At 38.0% G+C, this 17,049-nt stretch overlaps 1 protein-coding gene across 1 annotated transcript in view; it reads left to right on the top strand.

Annotated features, from left to right (window-relative positions):
* The first annotated feature begins 1,996 nt into the window (after nucleotides 1-1,996).
* Nucleotides 1,997-17,049, top strand: part of LOC139449091 (histone demethylase UTY-like) — a 127,559-nt gene continuing 112,506 nt past the window's right edge. Inside the window, exons 1-5 of the mRNA XM_071230561.1 lie at nucleotides 1,997-2,175; nucleotides 4,086-4,152; nucleotides 5,619-5,775; nucleotides 7,242-7,291; nucleotides 10,436-10,494. Of these exons, the coding sequence (XP_071086662.1) occupies nucleotides 2,081-2,175; nucleotides 4,086-4,152; nucleotides 5,619-5,775; nucleotides 7,242-7,291; nucleotides 10,436-10,494 (428 nt within the window). The 5' untranslated portion in view covers nucleotides 1,997-2,080. The remainder of the gene's footprint in view (nucleotides 2,176-4,085; nucleotides 4,153-5,618; nucleotides 5,776-7,241; nucleotides 7,292-10,435; nucleotides 10,495-17,049) is intronic.

Here is a 17,049-nt window from a genome sequence, read left to right as displayed (position 1 = left end):
TATAGATATGGGGTAGTGTTAAAACAAATACTCATTATATAACATAATAAATTACAAAGCTCCGCAAACATTTCTATATTCATGAATGTATAGGTAGACAGTTCAAAGACTGGGTAGAACGACCCCGAATGCAGTACGTGTACTATAGAGGCTTGCAAAACCATGTCGTTTACTTTTTTATCAAGGGTATACTTCAAAAATATATCACTCAAACGGACCATTTGTATGGTTTAACAGCGATAGAAACTAACATTTATAATCCACTAGTCCTTATAATGATACAATATAACAAAACCCTTGAAAAACGGCAAATTTCTACTAGTCCTTATGATGCCTTAACTATTGGGTACTTTGGCAAGGACTACAGGACTACTGCCAATTTCTAACACTGGAAGTCTATTTTATGGTAACAGATATGGTCTCTGTTTTCAGTCTGATATTTCACGGATCCGTTCTAACAGTGAACGTCTGGAGAACAATTTGGCTCTGGTCCGTCATTACTTTGTATCCATTTAATATATTATAAATCCATATAATCATACAGGTGTCACATTTCTATGTACCCTATCTATCAATTAGTTAAGTCGTAAATTGAACATATTAAAAGGAGGTTTAATCCAGTTGTATTACAATTTATGACTTTATTATTATCAAACTGCGCTGCAATGCAACATCACTGTTTCTCCGTTGGTGCTATCTGCAGTCTGTATTATTTCGGGAATTACTTTGATCATATACAAACGTTTTTACTCAACTGAAAAACACACCAAAATACATGTACTGGAAACATCAAAAGACCAATAAAATCCCGGCATGTGAAATATAGATTTATATTTTAAATATTATTTATAAGACATAAACATCGAAATTTAACCTTCATATCACACTCATTCTAATTCACTATCAAATGAATTAAACTCGAATATACTTCTTAACAAACACTACTAATTGTGTATTTTATTAAATCGGAATTAAATTAATCACCATCGGAAATATACTTGGTTACAATGAAATCGTAAAAGCGGGAATATTCAAAATGCAACATTTCTAGACAGTAAATGCATAATCCGTTACATGAATAGTGATGGTAACGCATCAACATGTAATTAGCCAATTTCGTCACCTCCAATTGTTTTTGACTGAAAAAACCCAACTAATTTACACAGCATTCCCTACTTAAAAGTGAGTGCTTAACACCTCTACCATCGGCGAGTCTCAATATTGCGACAAATGTCACATGTTTGCCATCATATATTGAATATGCGTTTAAAATAATAATAAAATGTATACATTACTAATATGTAGTCAATGACTGTTTTAATACACAGTACATTCCTCTCTTCTGACAAACTATTTTTTTTCTGGTCCTAATTTCACGTGGAACATAGCTGGCTAGGTTTGCCTATTTTCATAATCTAGATTGGTACTGATAAAATTAAATGCACATATTTATACAGTCATGGAATAAGTTTAACGTGCATACTGCTGCGAAAAAAAATCTTTACTTGATTGGGCTCACAATTAAACTACTGCTAATCTGTTTATCCGTGATCTCAGTATGATGAAAACAAACATGACCAGACAACCTTTCATACTACACTGTATTCGCTGTTTTAATCTATACTTTACTTAATTACCCAGTCAGATTTATCCCACATCTGGACACCCAGAATAACCGTTTGAAATGTCTAGTGGTATATGTTAAGAGGGAACGTTACAATTTCGTTTAAAAAAGATTAGTGACTTTTTAGTAGAAATATAATTAATATATTGCCCATTCCAATTTTCATGCAAATAATTTACTTTGTACTGTTATCTCGTCATCTGTGCAAATCTTAACAGTTGTTTCGCTTGTGCGCTATTTCGTTTTATTCTTTCGTAGTTTTGTATATAACTTTGATGGCTGTGTTGTTACATTCATCTTGATTGGTCAAAAGTTTGATAAAACCCTTTTCATTGGATGTTTCCGGAATTAGGTCAGTGCGACAACAATGGCCGAAATTTAGTCTGTTAGGGATCTCGTTGCACTATTTGTAGCATAATTTGAGGTACAGGGTTTAACGTTTTTGACGCGTTAATCATGGCAGAAGTCGAAGAAGCACCCAAAGCTCCTACCGAAACACATGGACCTATTCTCTCTGCAGAAGATCGTCTGCAACTTGCAGATTTTGACAGGTAAGCTCGTGACCTCATTGAGTGGATTCCCCTGGTCCCACAAATGGAAACGCAGTAGGTTAAATGCAGAAGTGCACTTGTGACAAATGTCATATACTTTGAAGCAAGGCTAACTGTATTGATGTTAGGTATGTGATATGCTTGATTTGGACAAGTAATGCATTGTTAGAGGGCCATTTGCTCAAGTCTCATCTGTAAAAAAGATGCAAAACATTGGTGAAAATGGGACGTAAACGTCATAATCTCTCACATAGTGTCTATGTAGATACATCCACACACCTAGAAGTTTAAGGAGTGGTCATATTTCTCATCTTGACAAGGCTGCAGTTTACTTGGCGGTGCTATCTGGCCCTATTTGCATTGTTGATCGGTTAATTTTTCTGTTACATTGACTGATAGTCATCCAAAATGACAAGAGAGTTTATCCAAATTTGGAAATGGAGACGGAATGTGTCTAGAAGAATATGCTATTAAAAACCTCTAAAATCATGAAAATGTCCCAGTCTGTGATGTTGGACACTAGTCTGAAGCCTGAGTCTTGTAAAATTCTGATCAGTACTAAGGTCAGCTAATAATAGGCTAAAGATAGGTCATGCTCAACTCTCACCTTAGTCTTGGATACCCTTTCTGATCAAACACCCCATTATGATCCGTAGGCCAGCATGGTTAAGTGCCATTCTCTGATCCTTAACGTTAGTGGTGAGTTAGAGTGAGCTATCTCACCACTTTTAACACGTGTAATGAATAACTCCAGTGTTATTTAAGGTAAATCTGTAAAAGAATTAACAAGTTTCAAATTTTGTGGAAAATATGGCTACCGCGCATATGTGGATAACAGATGAAGGTAAACAATCGGGTGCTGATCACTAGGTACGAGTACTGCTTATTTGTGATAGTGGTGTGGTAGTTGGCTAATTAAATCAAATCATTAGCCTGGCCAAGTTTAGCTTCCACACAAGTTCAACATGTTCAGCCCTCCACTACTCACAGGGCTGTTATTGAAATACAAACAACCTGGTAAAAAGTATTGGTACTACCTCATCTGAAAGAAACTATAAGACATTTGATAAATACCAAATTAACCTATTTTTGATCGTCATCTCATATGCATTATGTCCTCTTCTGTGACATGTTTAGCTTAATTATGGTAACTATGGTCGAATGTATTTTGCTTGTCCCTATATTTATGCACTGAACATGCTGAAGGCAACTATTTATTGTTTTACAATTAGTCATTTATCTGTTTGTGTATCAGCACGATAAGACTTAGAGAGCTGTACTTGATGTAGAGGGCCTAGGTTCGAACATGTCTTAGTAGGATGTATCTCTTTCTCATTATAATTTTGGATACCAAGTGTAATTATTATTATTAGGGGAGGGACTGAAAAATACATGTCTCTGAGCAGACTTTATTTTAAGTTATTATTGTGTCTAGTATGGTGTGAATACTGTGATCCTGAATCAGGCTGAATACAGACATGATGATTAGATGTGCAGCATTATCATGTTGTGAAAATAATTACAGATTAGTTTTAACATGTTTTTTTGACTTTGTGATAATTTCATGTTCTTGGACATGTTATGAGCTTTGTGGGCATGGTTTGAGATTTGCATTACATATTCACCCAGTGGGAAGTCCAGGTTAGAATAGGTCCCCAGGTTAGAATAGGTCCCCAGAGACGTTAGCTGGATTGGGGGTCTTGCTCATCGTACCTCGTCAGCATGGATCAGTGCTCACAATATCGATAACTGGAAGATCTGGTTTAGATTCGATTATTTACAGGCCACTGTCATATGGCTGAAATATTGACAGTAAACGTGGTAAAAACAAAAAAACAAATTGCATATTTAATACAGCATATAATTTCAGCATGTTTATGTTTTTACCATCGTTTACATTTTTCTTTCAGTCGCCAATTTGGATTTGTCAAGCTTGATGCATCTGATGGAACTGCTAAGAAAAGCTTGCTGGAGAAGGTATGAAATATTTCGAACAAAGTCACTTGCCAAGGAGATGCCACATGTGTTACATGTGCTTCAGTGTGAGGCAGGACCAAAGCCCAAGAAACCCTTAGGAGCCAAGTGATGAAGATCATACATCCTACTTAAGAATGGAGTTGGGTGGTGCATGATAACATTTATAACGTAATGGCTGAAGCAACTTAAATTATGGGCTTGAGCTTAACCAGCTGACATTTTACCAAAACCAAAATTTGTTATGGAAAATATTTGCATCAGAACCTTTGATCATGTTGATGAGATAACATTATCATATTTTTTAACTTATCCTAATATTCCTTAATGCATCTACTGCTTATAAAGTACATTTAGATAATATTATTTTAAGTAAACTACAATGTGGATAACATAAACATGATAAAGAACATGAGGAAACAAATTAGAGTATTAGGAGGTGATGCAGTTGGACAGGGTTTCAGATCGACTGACATTTTATCATTAAAGATATCCTGAAGATATTTTTCAATTTTGGAATATCAGTGTCCTATCAATATCTGCTTAAATGATGAAACGGTCCTGATTAATAAATGTTGCAAGCAAAATCACTGAGTTGGGCAGGTAGTTTTGGCATTTTGCATTTATCTGGAGAAACTATCGTGTCTGTAGAAAAGAAAATATAGTTAAATATCTACACGCCAATAGGTTGTATTTAGAGATTATTGTTATACACTCCTTTGCCTGACTAGTGCAGATTTGACCTTGATTTGAGGAGTCTTGTAATTGTTAAAACGTTCTCATCATCAAGACTGGTGAAAGTCTAGAATAACTAGCTATTTCTCTTTGCCATTAATCAATGGTGTCTACACCATGTGCAAAGGTGCGCAAAGGTACTGATTAGTGATTAGAGAAGCTACATGCTATGGCCAAACCAAGGTTGAACAGATTGCTCTAAAATGATCCACACATGCTTAAGGTTGTTTAATATTAAGTCTTTTTACTCTGGACAGGGTGAGTTTGACAGTTTAGCGTCAGAGTGAGTGAGTGGGTATGGTTTTATGCTGCTTTTAACAATATTCCAGCAATATCATGACAGGGGACATCAGAAATAGGCATCACATATTGAACCCAGGACTAGAAAAAAATCCAGATATGTCATCCTTATTGACCAGCAGTATTTGAGGGCTATAATCACCAGTTGTCAAGTGCCTTAATCATGTTAATGTTGCTACAAATTGGAACTGAATAAAACTGTCAGAAATTATCAACATTTTATGCATTGTAAACTTTTTTGTCTCATTCCAGCAGGACTAACTACAAACTCTATATGTTTTCCCTATCTGGACTAGTATAAAAAAATGGCAAATTTCTGAGGCTGCAAACAGAATTGCAGCATTTAGGACATAGTCTACTTGGTCTTCTTGTGATATTTTGTAAGAAACTCAGTTTTAAGTATTGTACTGATATTGTTGTGTGAAATGTTTCAGGGTGTGAGTCACTACCACAACCTCCTGCGTGTCCATGCTAAACAGTCTAGCCTTGCCAGTAGTGGAAGTGAGGGGCAAGAGAAGGTGAAGCCGGTTGAGTCTGGGGTTTTCTGCCATCTTGGTCATCTGCACCTATTGCTGGAGCAGTACCCTAAAGGTGACTTGAAGTCTTGTCCTGGGTCCCGTTCCTCAAAGCGATCTTAGCGCTAAGGTGATCATAAGTCCCATACTTTAACATAGGCTTACGATCATTGTAGTGCTAAGATCACTTTGAGGAACGAGGCCCAGATGGTAAGAGGTCTCCTGGGCTCCGTTCCTCAAAGTGATCTTAGCGCTAAGGTGATCGTAAGTCCCATACTTTAACAAAGGCTTATGATCATTGTAGTGCTAAGAACGCTTTGAGGAACGGGGCCCTGGCTGATTGATCCCTCGTGGCTTAAATCATGTTTTATTGTATGGACTGTGAGATTGTTAGTAGTCAAGTATCAATACTGTCTGACAGTAGTCTTGTGATATTTTCCAAGATTGATGATGTATATTCCACTCCACCTATTCCTAATTTCAGTCTAATCTACATCACAAATCTCACTTGCCCCCTATCCGGGGTAGAATAGGTCTTCATCAACCCATGCTTGCCGTAAAAGGTGACTATGCTTGTCGTAAGAGGCGACTAACGGGATCGGGTGGTCAGGCTCGCTGACTTGGTTGTTTATGCATGTCATCGTATCCCAATTGCGTGGATCGATGCTCATGACATCAATCACTGGATTGTCTGGTCCAGACTCAATTACTTAGAGACCGCCATCATACAGCTGGAATATTGCTGAGTGTGGCGTTAAACAACAGACAAACAAAATGTCACCCCGTAGGGTTTCCAGGTTTGAATAGATCCTCAGCAACCTATGCTGGTTGTAATGGGTAACCAATCTGATAGGGTGGTCAGACTCAGTGACTTGATACATCGTACCTAGATTGCGTGGATTGTTGCTCACAATATCAATCACTGGATTGTCTTGTCCAGACTTGATTATTTACAGGCCGTTGTCTTATGGCTGGAATACTGCTGAGGATGGCAAGAAATAACAAACAAACTTTATGTTTAATATGTTTAAATCAAAATGGGCTTGGCTGCCTCAGCAGTCCATGTGACTGCAGCTTGCCGTGCAGAGTTGCATCCCTTTGGTGTCAGACTCTTCATGATGTTGATTGGAAGGTGTTAGTTTGTTGTTTAACGCCCCACTCAGAAATAATCCAGCTATATCACAGTGGCCTGTAAATAATTGAGTATGGACCAGGCAATCCAGTGATTGTTATCATGAGCATTGATCCACGCAATTGGGATACGATGACATGCATCAACAACCAAGTCAGTGAGTCTGACCTCCCAATCCTTTTTTAAAATATTCGTTTTTTATTTGATGTAATAAACATGATAAAAACACTTATTGAGCTCAATTCATGCAATAACATGTTTTATTGGCCCAAGAAACTGATATTGACCTTGACCTTGACCTTGAACTGATAATGACTCATGAATGGTCATTAATTGACAAGTATGCTTCGTGGTATTTGTTTACACATGAAAGAAAGATGTAATTAAAGATTTCATGTTTCATGTTTCAGCCCTGTCAGCATACCAGAAGTTTTACAACATGCAACCAGATTCATGGAAGGTTAGTTATTCAGCATGTTCAGTTATTCAAGTTAGTTAGATTATTCAGTTTGGGAACATTTAGGCTGTTTCATTACCAATAGCATTCCTGACTTGTCCCCCCAGACACTTCTGCTAGGTTTCAGGGATTAACTAATGTTTTGGCTTTGTACTCACCAATTTGAACAAAATGCCATTATTTCTTTCCCTATTTGCCTGCCAAGGGCACTTAGCTTGGTGTCCAGGATAAATCCCTGTGTGGTTGGTAATGGTTGGGGTTTGGTGGTTGAGTATTGACACCAGCGTGTTGACATCAGTGGCCAAATAGTCTTCTTATCCATTGCCAGGAAGTGGAAGGGGCATATAGAAATGGGTACTGTCTGTCCGTCCATCTGTCCGTCCATCCGTCCGTCAGGTTTCGTTTCCAGAGCAGATCTCAAAAACCATATCTTAACCTTGGCACATAGATAGGTCAGCTGGTAAACTGGTGCCTTTTGATAGTTTGGGATTTTTTAAGAATTTATTTTTCGAGTTTCCATGGTAGCGACTTGACTTAAACTGAAAATGGCAGTAGTGCTCCTTTCTGGAACAGATCTTGAAAACTGTACAATGTTTCTGCACCAAACATGGTACATAGGAAAGTGTGGTGGTAAACTGGTGCCTTTTGATATTTTGGGATTTTTGAACAAATTATTTTTTGACGACTTTGACCTGAAAATGTCTGTAGTGCTTCTTTCCGGAGCAGATCTTAAAAGCAGTACAGTGCCTTGCACACTGGACATGTCATATTGGCGGGCGATATGAGTATTTTATGCTTGTATATCTTGTAAAGGCATGGTCATACCAGAAACTGTTCAAGGAATCTTCTTGAGACTTGTGTGTATCAAGCGTAGACCTATTACCCCAGTCAGTGTATGACATGAAGCATCTATCTCAGGGGTCCTAGGGCTAGCCCTAATGGTAAACATGGTATAAAGTACAGATTTAGGGGGTCCCTGGATTCAAATACTATGGCAGCAAACCTAAGGTACCCCGGGTCCCCTTAATTTAAAAAACTACTCATGGAACCTAGTGCCATTTAGATTATATATCTTCACAAGTTCAGACAGTGCAACATGTTCAAGGTTTGAATTTATCAGATGCTAACATGCAACGTGAGTGTGGTACATCAGGTAAATGTTATCGGAAACATGTTCAGATATATTATGAGGGATGTTATCTGGGTTTAACATTTTTACATAATATAACCCAGGACTTAATGGGAACAGAACTTGAAATTGAACTCCCAGTTAATTTTTCTTGGTTATTACAACTAACAAGAGTGGCCTCCCTTGAAGTAGATCTGAAATTTACCAGGATTTGTCAAAATGTTACTCTCTTAGAAAAAGGTCATATTTGAGGCGTAAATCAGACAAATTTGTTGACCCATTACATTGAAACCCCCCTAAGTTTGAACTTAGAACCCCCAAATTCCGGACAGATATTTTTGGGAAGATCTATACCATGTAAACAAATGGACATTTGTAAATCGTAATTCATTAAGCTGGAAAGGAAAAGGTATGATTTTTGGCTCATGGGATCTGCATGATTTAATATGATCAGGTCATTTAGAAATCCTTTGGAAATTGTTCAGATGGGTGCATATGAATGAGATGTGTCCATTTTCAAGCCTGGTCACTGACTTGCCCATGTAAGATTTTCTCTTGAAGGTGGGAACATTTTGTTGGTTTCGGTGTGCCCCAAAGGACTTCATTTGTAACATCTGTGCTTAAGGGCTTTCACTGAATACAGGGATTTACCTAGGAGTTAGCACCAGGTCCCTTGGCAGGCAAATTTTTAAAAAGTCATTCAAAATCCGGATTTTTTTAAAAGTTAATATTTTCCTCGATTCAGAGGTATTTCAGAGGACCGGTATTTTAACATTTAATTATTACCCTACATTCGATGCAAATACTGTCAAGATGAGCTTTGAAGCCTTCCTCTATACGCGGGGGCACGGGTGGCCCAGTCGTCTAAGGCACCGCGATTAGATGTGCAGAGTTGCGTCCCTTGGGCACGCCAGAAACCTATGATTGTGGGTTCGAATCCCGGTTCGCCCCAATTATGTTTCTAGGTTTGTCAGCACCATACCCGTGCTCGTGGGTTTCACCGAAGTGGTAAATGTCTGAGACCTGCATCACTTCGGGCTTTCCTCCCACATTAAGCTGACACGCCGCGATATAACTGGAAAAGTGTTAAAAGCGACGTTAAACCCAACTCACTCACTCACTCCTCTTTACGCATCCTGTTTTCAGTGAAACACAAGAACAAAGTGCTAGCATCAGTTTTACTATAACATCATGAACACATGATGAATAGGGAATTGTACAGTTCCAAATTGGGAATGTTTACTGACATTTGCTGCAGACTTGGTGCTGAATATGGACCAATAAGCACATCAAGAAGCGATAGAAACTGACCGTTTTAGTCCACTAGTCCTTATAATAACATATAGCAACCCTTAAGAATGGCAAATTTCTATTTGTCCTTATGATACCTCAACTATTGGGCAGTTTGGCAAGGACTACAGGACTAGAGCTAATTTCTAACGCTGTCTAGAAAAATCCTTGGAATGCTTATCATTTCTTTACACAGTTCTCATAGTTAGCTAAATGGATTTAGATTTTGCATAATAAGCAGGATAACATATCTGCATTGATTCTCTGGTTCTCCATGCCTGAGGCGGCAATGGTACTGGTAGCCAGAGGTTTTCCATTAACTGAATAGTTGAAAAGACCGAGGGCTTCTCCAAATGATAGTGCCCTGAAAAATAGCATTACCGTTATTATAGCTAAAATGGATGGAATTTGTTATCAAATAAAAAGAAACAACAATATCGGTTTTGAAACATTTACTGCAATCAACATGAATGTCACTGACTCACTTTTACAAATATGGAAACGTCATAGAACAAACCAGGTGACGTCACCATTGAACATGACGTCACCTATCCCTATCCCTATGACGTCACCTAACAACGGGCGTGATATTGGCCTGTCGTCAAGCAATATGAGGACATTATCAAGTTACTGTGGCCGGCTCATTTCTGATAAAATGGGGGCGGTTTAATGATAATTCTATCCAATTTAGCTATAATGTTGGTTATATGTGTTGTTTCTCATTACAGAATGCCCCCTTCCTGTATGGGTTAGGACTCGTCTACTTCCATTTCAATGCCTTCAATTGGTAAGTGTTCCTTATGATGTCTGTGATGGATTTTGAATCAGGTTTATACTAAGCCTTAAAAAAAATATGAAAGAACTGGTTCGCGTGAAGGCGGTGTCTCTTGTTTCCAATAATTTTTTCAAACTAGTATGCAACCAAATAAACAGTTGTATAGCCAAACAAACAGTTGTGTACAATCAACATGGGAAAGGGCCTCTCTACAGAAATGTATTCCTTGATGAGTAAAGTACTGGAATACAGTATATGACTACCATTGGACTTGAAATATTTAAGGATTTAAAAAAAATAATTTCTTTTTGAAAATGGAGATAAAAACGAAACATGCTGCGATCTGTATGATAATGCGGGCGGTGCCTGAGAACCAAAACTATTATTTTTTTCAGCCGAATACATTGAACACCAGACTTTTTCCAGCTGCATTCAGGCTGAACATTGAGTTATTCCTGATGCACATAAACTGAACATTGAGTTATTCCAGCTGCACATTAGCTGAACATTGAGTTATTCCAGCTGCACATTAGCTGAACATTGAGTTATTCCAGCTGCACATTAGCTGAACATTGAGTTATTCCAGCTGCACATTAGCTGAACATTGAGTTATTCCAGTTGCACATTAGCTGAACATTGAGTTATTCGTACTGCACATTAACTGAACATTGGGTTATTCCTGATGCACATAAACTGAACATTGAGTTATTCCTGATGCACATTAGCTGAACATTGGGTTATTCCTGATGCAAATTAGCTGAACATTGGGTTATTCCTGATGCACATTAGCTGAACATTGGGTTATTCCTGATGCACATAAACTGAACATTGAGTTATTCCTGATGCACATAAACTGAACATTGAGTTATTCCTGATGCACATTAGCTGAACATTGGGTTATTCCTGATGCAAATTAGCTGAACATTGGGTTATTCCTGATGCACTTTTGCTGAATATTGAGTTATTCCAGCTTCCTCCTTACTGACAAAAGCTGAAGTCTTATTGAACATCAGTTTGAGTCCGAATCTGACAAGTACACCACCACTTGACATGGTATATCTCCAAAGCAACACACATCTGCCAACATTGAATTTGACTTGTCTCATCATACACTCATTGATGTGATAGTAAGGAATTTATAGATAAATACCATCATAGCTCAATAATTTGGATCTTGACTCATTTTGTGTGTGTAAATACTACAAGATGTGTTTCAGTGTATTACGACAGTTGGTGTTGTTAAAGAACTTGATTTGTTAGGAGTCACAGAGGCCAACCCACTGACCATTATTTGTCAGTTCTAACAAAGGCAAATATGAATTAACTGTCAAGCTTTCTGTCTGTTATAATTTAGAGTGAGTGAGTTGGGTTTAACGCTGCTTTTAACAGTATTCCAGTCATATCACAGCGTGTGGAAGGAAAGCTCAAAGTGATGCAGGTCCAGAGGGTTTATGGTGCTGACAAACCTAGAAACATAACCGGGCGAACAGGGATTTGACCCACAATCATAGGTTTCTGGTGTGCCCAAGGGACTCAACTCTGCACAGTGAATTGCGGTGCCTTAGATGACTGGGCCACCTGTGCCTCCTGTTATCATTTAGACATGTTAGAAGCATCTTTATGTAGGATTATGGTAAAGGTGAGTTGCCATGGTGGCAGCGTCACTTATAAGTACTTGGGCTTTATGGACCAAGGAGATTCTAAAGCAAGTGTGTTTTTAAATAAAATATAAATACCTTGTGATTACTTTTATTATATGAAGCCAAAGATTCACACAAAAAGACTGGACAAACACACGGAAAATTGGGCCTCCAATTGAAAAACAATACGGTTTCGACTCACTCACTCACTCACTCACTCACTCACTCACTCACTCACTCACTCACTGCTTTTCCAATGTGACAAATGTACACTTACTATTGTACCGGGGGGCGGGGGTCTCCTGTCTCTGTTTGTTTACTGTACACCATGAAGGAGATTGTGTACATATGGTGTCCTGCTGTCCTGCAATACTCTCTCAAACGATTCCCAGGAAAGGATCTTTTGCCTGCCACTGGATGCACCTTGTCTTCTCAATCATTCCATTCTGTTTCCAATTTCAAATTGAACGTGTAATATCTGAATATTTCAAGGCAGTTCCTGCCCTGAGAGTCTAGTTTCTTTACCACTGAATAAACATGTCCCTTTAGCACTCAACATTAGTAAATATATATCCACAATAGCACCAAAAAACATTGGTCATGAGGCATACATTTGCAAAAAGGCAAGAAAACCATATTCCTTTTTTGAAGTTGGTTGTTTTGGGAATTGCACCTAGTCTGTATTGATAACTCTCTCGTACCTGTTCCTGCTTAATCGTGTTTATCTGATTAACAGATAACATTCTATGTTCTCACAAAATAAAGATAGAATTCATAGAAGTATTTGGAGTACTGCTGAACTCAGGGTTTGAACCAAAGGATTGGGGAGATTGAGTCCAGGTTGCTGCGAAGGGCAATGCCACTGTCAATTCCACAGCTCCCCACTGTGATGATTGGCCTGCAGCCATGCCTAGGAGCTTGGATTTCCAGCAAAAATAAGGGGAATAACTCCTTGAGCCTTCTTGTCAAATGACCTCATCAATCGACATGATCTTTCTGATTTAGAAATATTAAAAATGACCTACTGTATTTGACACAATAAGCACACAGGGTGCTCTCAAAATTAGAAAATAGGGGGCTCTTAATAGAATATTATTTTGGTGAAAAACAACAGAGTTGAAAAATTGTAAATTTCATAGTTTCTGCAAACAGGCTGTTATGATTATGCGACATATATTTTTCCAGAATTTAATTGCCCACAATTAAGGATGCATGTAACACACATATTATACACAAATAAATAAGTCTTGTGTACATTGATCAATCGGAAGGAGTGCTAATTGGGATTGTTCACTAGCCAATATATTAGGCAATATCCAATCTCATTCAAATCAGATCTTAGTTCTTGCAACCGCTAAACAAAGATATGAGGACATCCCATTACGGGTCATGTCAGGCCGACCTTGCGCGAACTTTGACCGACCAATGGAATGACCAATCAGAAGGCAGCTTTCTCGTGCTTTACGGCACAAATTTTCAAATTGGCGACTACGCTTCGAAACATATTTTGACAAATTCTCAACTACAAATTTGAAACCTGAACAAAAAAACATTCTGGAATGGCTAATAGATGGCCTAGATTGTAAGGTTTCAGTCGTTAAACCTGTTACTATCGTTCGGAATACCCCATGTTTAAGTTTTCGAGATTGCATGATTAGAAATCACATTCCGACTGTCACTTTCATAATCTGGTAAGCGACCCACTGATTGGTCGGATGAAAGGTCGTTCTGACGTGACCCCTTATGGGATGTCTTCAGATCTTTGTTCAGTGGTAGCGAGAACTAAGGTCTGATTTTAATGAGATTGGGCAATATCACCGTGGGCGCTTATGAGAGCAGGGCGCATATTACGTCTAATACGGAAATTGACACGTGTAACTGAGATCATAAGAGGATGATATGTATAGTGTTCAGTGTCATCCAGAAATGTTGTGACCCTATGGGCCAAAGTCTAAGCCACACCCAATTTTTGGCAAGTGGTTTATGTAACACAGGGATTGATTTCCTTAGAGTCAGATCTAAGTCCTCGCTATCAATAAACAAAGATCTGAGGACATTCTATTACGGATGACGTCAGACCGTCCTTTCACAACCTTTGACTGACCAATGGAATGACTGACAAGTAGTTTAAATTAGCCAGTCAGGAGGCGGCTTTCTCAGGAGGCGGAGGCGGCTTTTACAGCACTATTTTCAAACTGGCGACTACGCTTGGAAACATATTTTGACAAATTCTTAATTAAAAATTTGAAATTGAACAAAGGGATGGCCAAGATTGTATGGATCCAGCTGTAAATCCTGTTACTGTCGTTCGGAATGCCCTGTGTAAAAAATTTTGAGGTTGCGTGATATAATTAGTCAGAAAGGTCATTCTGACGTGACCCTTAATGAGCTGCCCTCAGATCTTTGTTTAACGGTAGCGAGAACTAAGATCTGATTTTAAGGAGATTGCACAGGGATAGAAATTTAGTTTTTTTCACTGGTTCTACAGGGCTCTCGTGTAGATGCTTCAGCATACCCATTGAGTGTGCCAACAAAAAGATAAGTCTTTGAAAGGCATTTAGAAGCAATACACATAAGGAAGAGAATTTATGGATGTCAACTTCTTTATTATGAGGAACACAACATTTTGGAGTATATGCTTACTCCTTCATTGGGTAAATTCACCATTCACCTGATGAAGGAGTAAGCAAAACAAAAAAGATACTTTTCAATGAATAAATCAAATAATATATTAGAAATTCTTATCATTATGCTGGTTCATATGTTAAACAATTTTCCGTGTGTTTGTCCAGTCTTTTTGTGTGAATCTTTGGCTTCATATAATAAACGTAATCACAAGGTATTTATATTTTATTTAAAAAGAAGTTTTTCTAATATGCTTTTGAAGCACCAGGAACTTTGTGTTGGCACTCTGGTAATAATAATAATAATAATAATAATAACAACAACAAGAAGAACAATAATGTGCACTTATAATGCTCAAAGCGCCACATTATTACCCCGGTCAATGGATCAGTGAGCACTCGATTTTCATTCTCAGCTCCCTGGGGAGTATACAACCCAAGCTGCCTGTAAGGCGCTAAAAGGTTAACAGCTACATTACCATCTCATCCTACCGGGTACCCACTCACTCACTGCTTGTTGAACAGATGCACATTTCGAACAAGGTCACTTGCCTAAAGAGACACCACGTGTGGTACATGTGCTTCGGTGTGGGTCAGGCAAAGAATTTCCAGCCAAGTAACATGACTAGAAAACAAAGGAAATGTACAGCTTTTTCCTTCTACTGATCCGCATCCTCCCGAGGCAAGAGAGTTAACTGACGTTAAAAGTCCTGTTCCCACCCTTGCTGAACTAGGCTGGAATTCCTGGGCTCGATTGTAGCGCCACCAGTGGCTATTACGAATTATGTCCTTTCTATGCCTCTCCTATTGACCAATCAGATTCAACCTCTCGTATCACTTGCATTTGCTTCAAACAAAACGGTGGCGCCCAGTCAACACGATGTGATCGATAATCAAGATCTATATTGTGATAAAACGAGTCTTACATCGCGATGTGCATCAAAATTACCTTGATTAAAAACATGAAAAGATTTTAAAAATATCTGTTGACAACGAGTTGGCGGTGCACATGCTTTGCAAATCCTGCAGTCGACCGAAATCTCTATGACACTTTACGAACCAGATTTCGATTTTGGTGCGCGATTTTGATTAGACTATGCATAGACTCGTTAGTCCAGCCAAAAGTGTAACTCCATAATACCAGCCTAGTTCGGCAAGGCCTCGGGAAGATGACTGATCCGAGACTTGTGGCACAATGGCCTCTCTGACATTGTGTACCAATGTAGGTTTCAGCATCTCACATCTAAGTGTTGATAAGGTCAACAGGCATTATGAAAAACCTAAACATTCTCAACATAACAGGTTGTGAAGAAAGACAAGTTCTACTGATGAGCAACTTCTTTATTACAATTAGTGCGACGTTTCGGTGTAGATCCTAACACCTTTATCAAGCAAGTGATAAAGGTGTTAGGTTCTACACCAAAACGTTGCACTAATTGTAATAAAGAAGTTGTTCATCCATAGAACTTGTCTTTCTTCATCACACCAACTTTGTTATAACAGGTTGTGTTTTTAACTGAAAAGAATCAAATATATGATTTTGTCGGTACAAGTGTCTCATGTGCAGTTCCTCACATAATACTGTATTACCTACAATGAACATCCCTCTGTAAACATAATGGTGCTAATGAGGTAGACAGTTATGATTTTGGTGGAATTTACACATCCTTTATGAGCGTTTTGCAGGGATTTGCTATTTTCTATAATTGTGTGTCCTGTAGAATCCCTAATAAATGTCTGAGATCTTCATGATCTTAAGGTGGCCACCATGGTATAAAAGATGTATAATGTTTCCTTGGTAATAAGATATATGACATGTTTCTGTAGTATTAAGATATATGAAATGTTTCCTTAGTATTAAGATATATGACATGTTTCCGTGGTATTAAGATATATAATATTTCCATGGTATTCAAATTTATAGCATGTTTCCATGGTATAAAGATATATAACATTTCTGTTGTGTTACGATATATATTACGTATCCGTGGTATTAAGATATATGCATGTTTCCGTGGTATTAGATATATAGCATGTTTCCATGGTATTAAGATATGTAACATGTTTCCATGGTATTAAAATATATATTGATTCTGTGGTATTGTATATGTATAACATATCCATGGTCTTAAAATATATTTATTTCCATGGCATTAAAATATATAACATGTTTCCATGGTAATAAGATATATATTACGTATCCGTGGTATTAAGTTGTAAAGTCAAGTCTCGTTAATCCGACTCTCGTTAATCCGACAATCGGCTTTATCCGACACTAATAATTGGAACCGATTAAATCAGTG

Source organism: Haliotis cracherodii, unplaced genomic scaffold, assembly GCF_022045235.1.
Source record: "Haliotis cracherodii isolate W230 unplaced genomic scaffold, xgHalCrac1.p SCAF_7, whole genome shotgun sequence".
NCBI classification, from domain to species: Eukaryota; Metazoa; Mollusca; class Gastropoda; order Lepetellida; family Haliotidae; genus Haliotis; species Haliotis cracherodii.
Note: the sequence above shows the minus strand (reverse complement) of the source record. Positions and strands in the feature narration are given on the sequence as shown.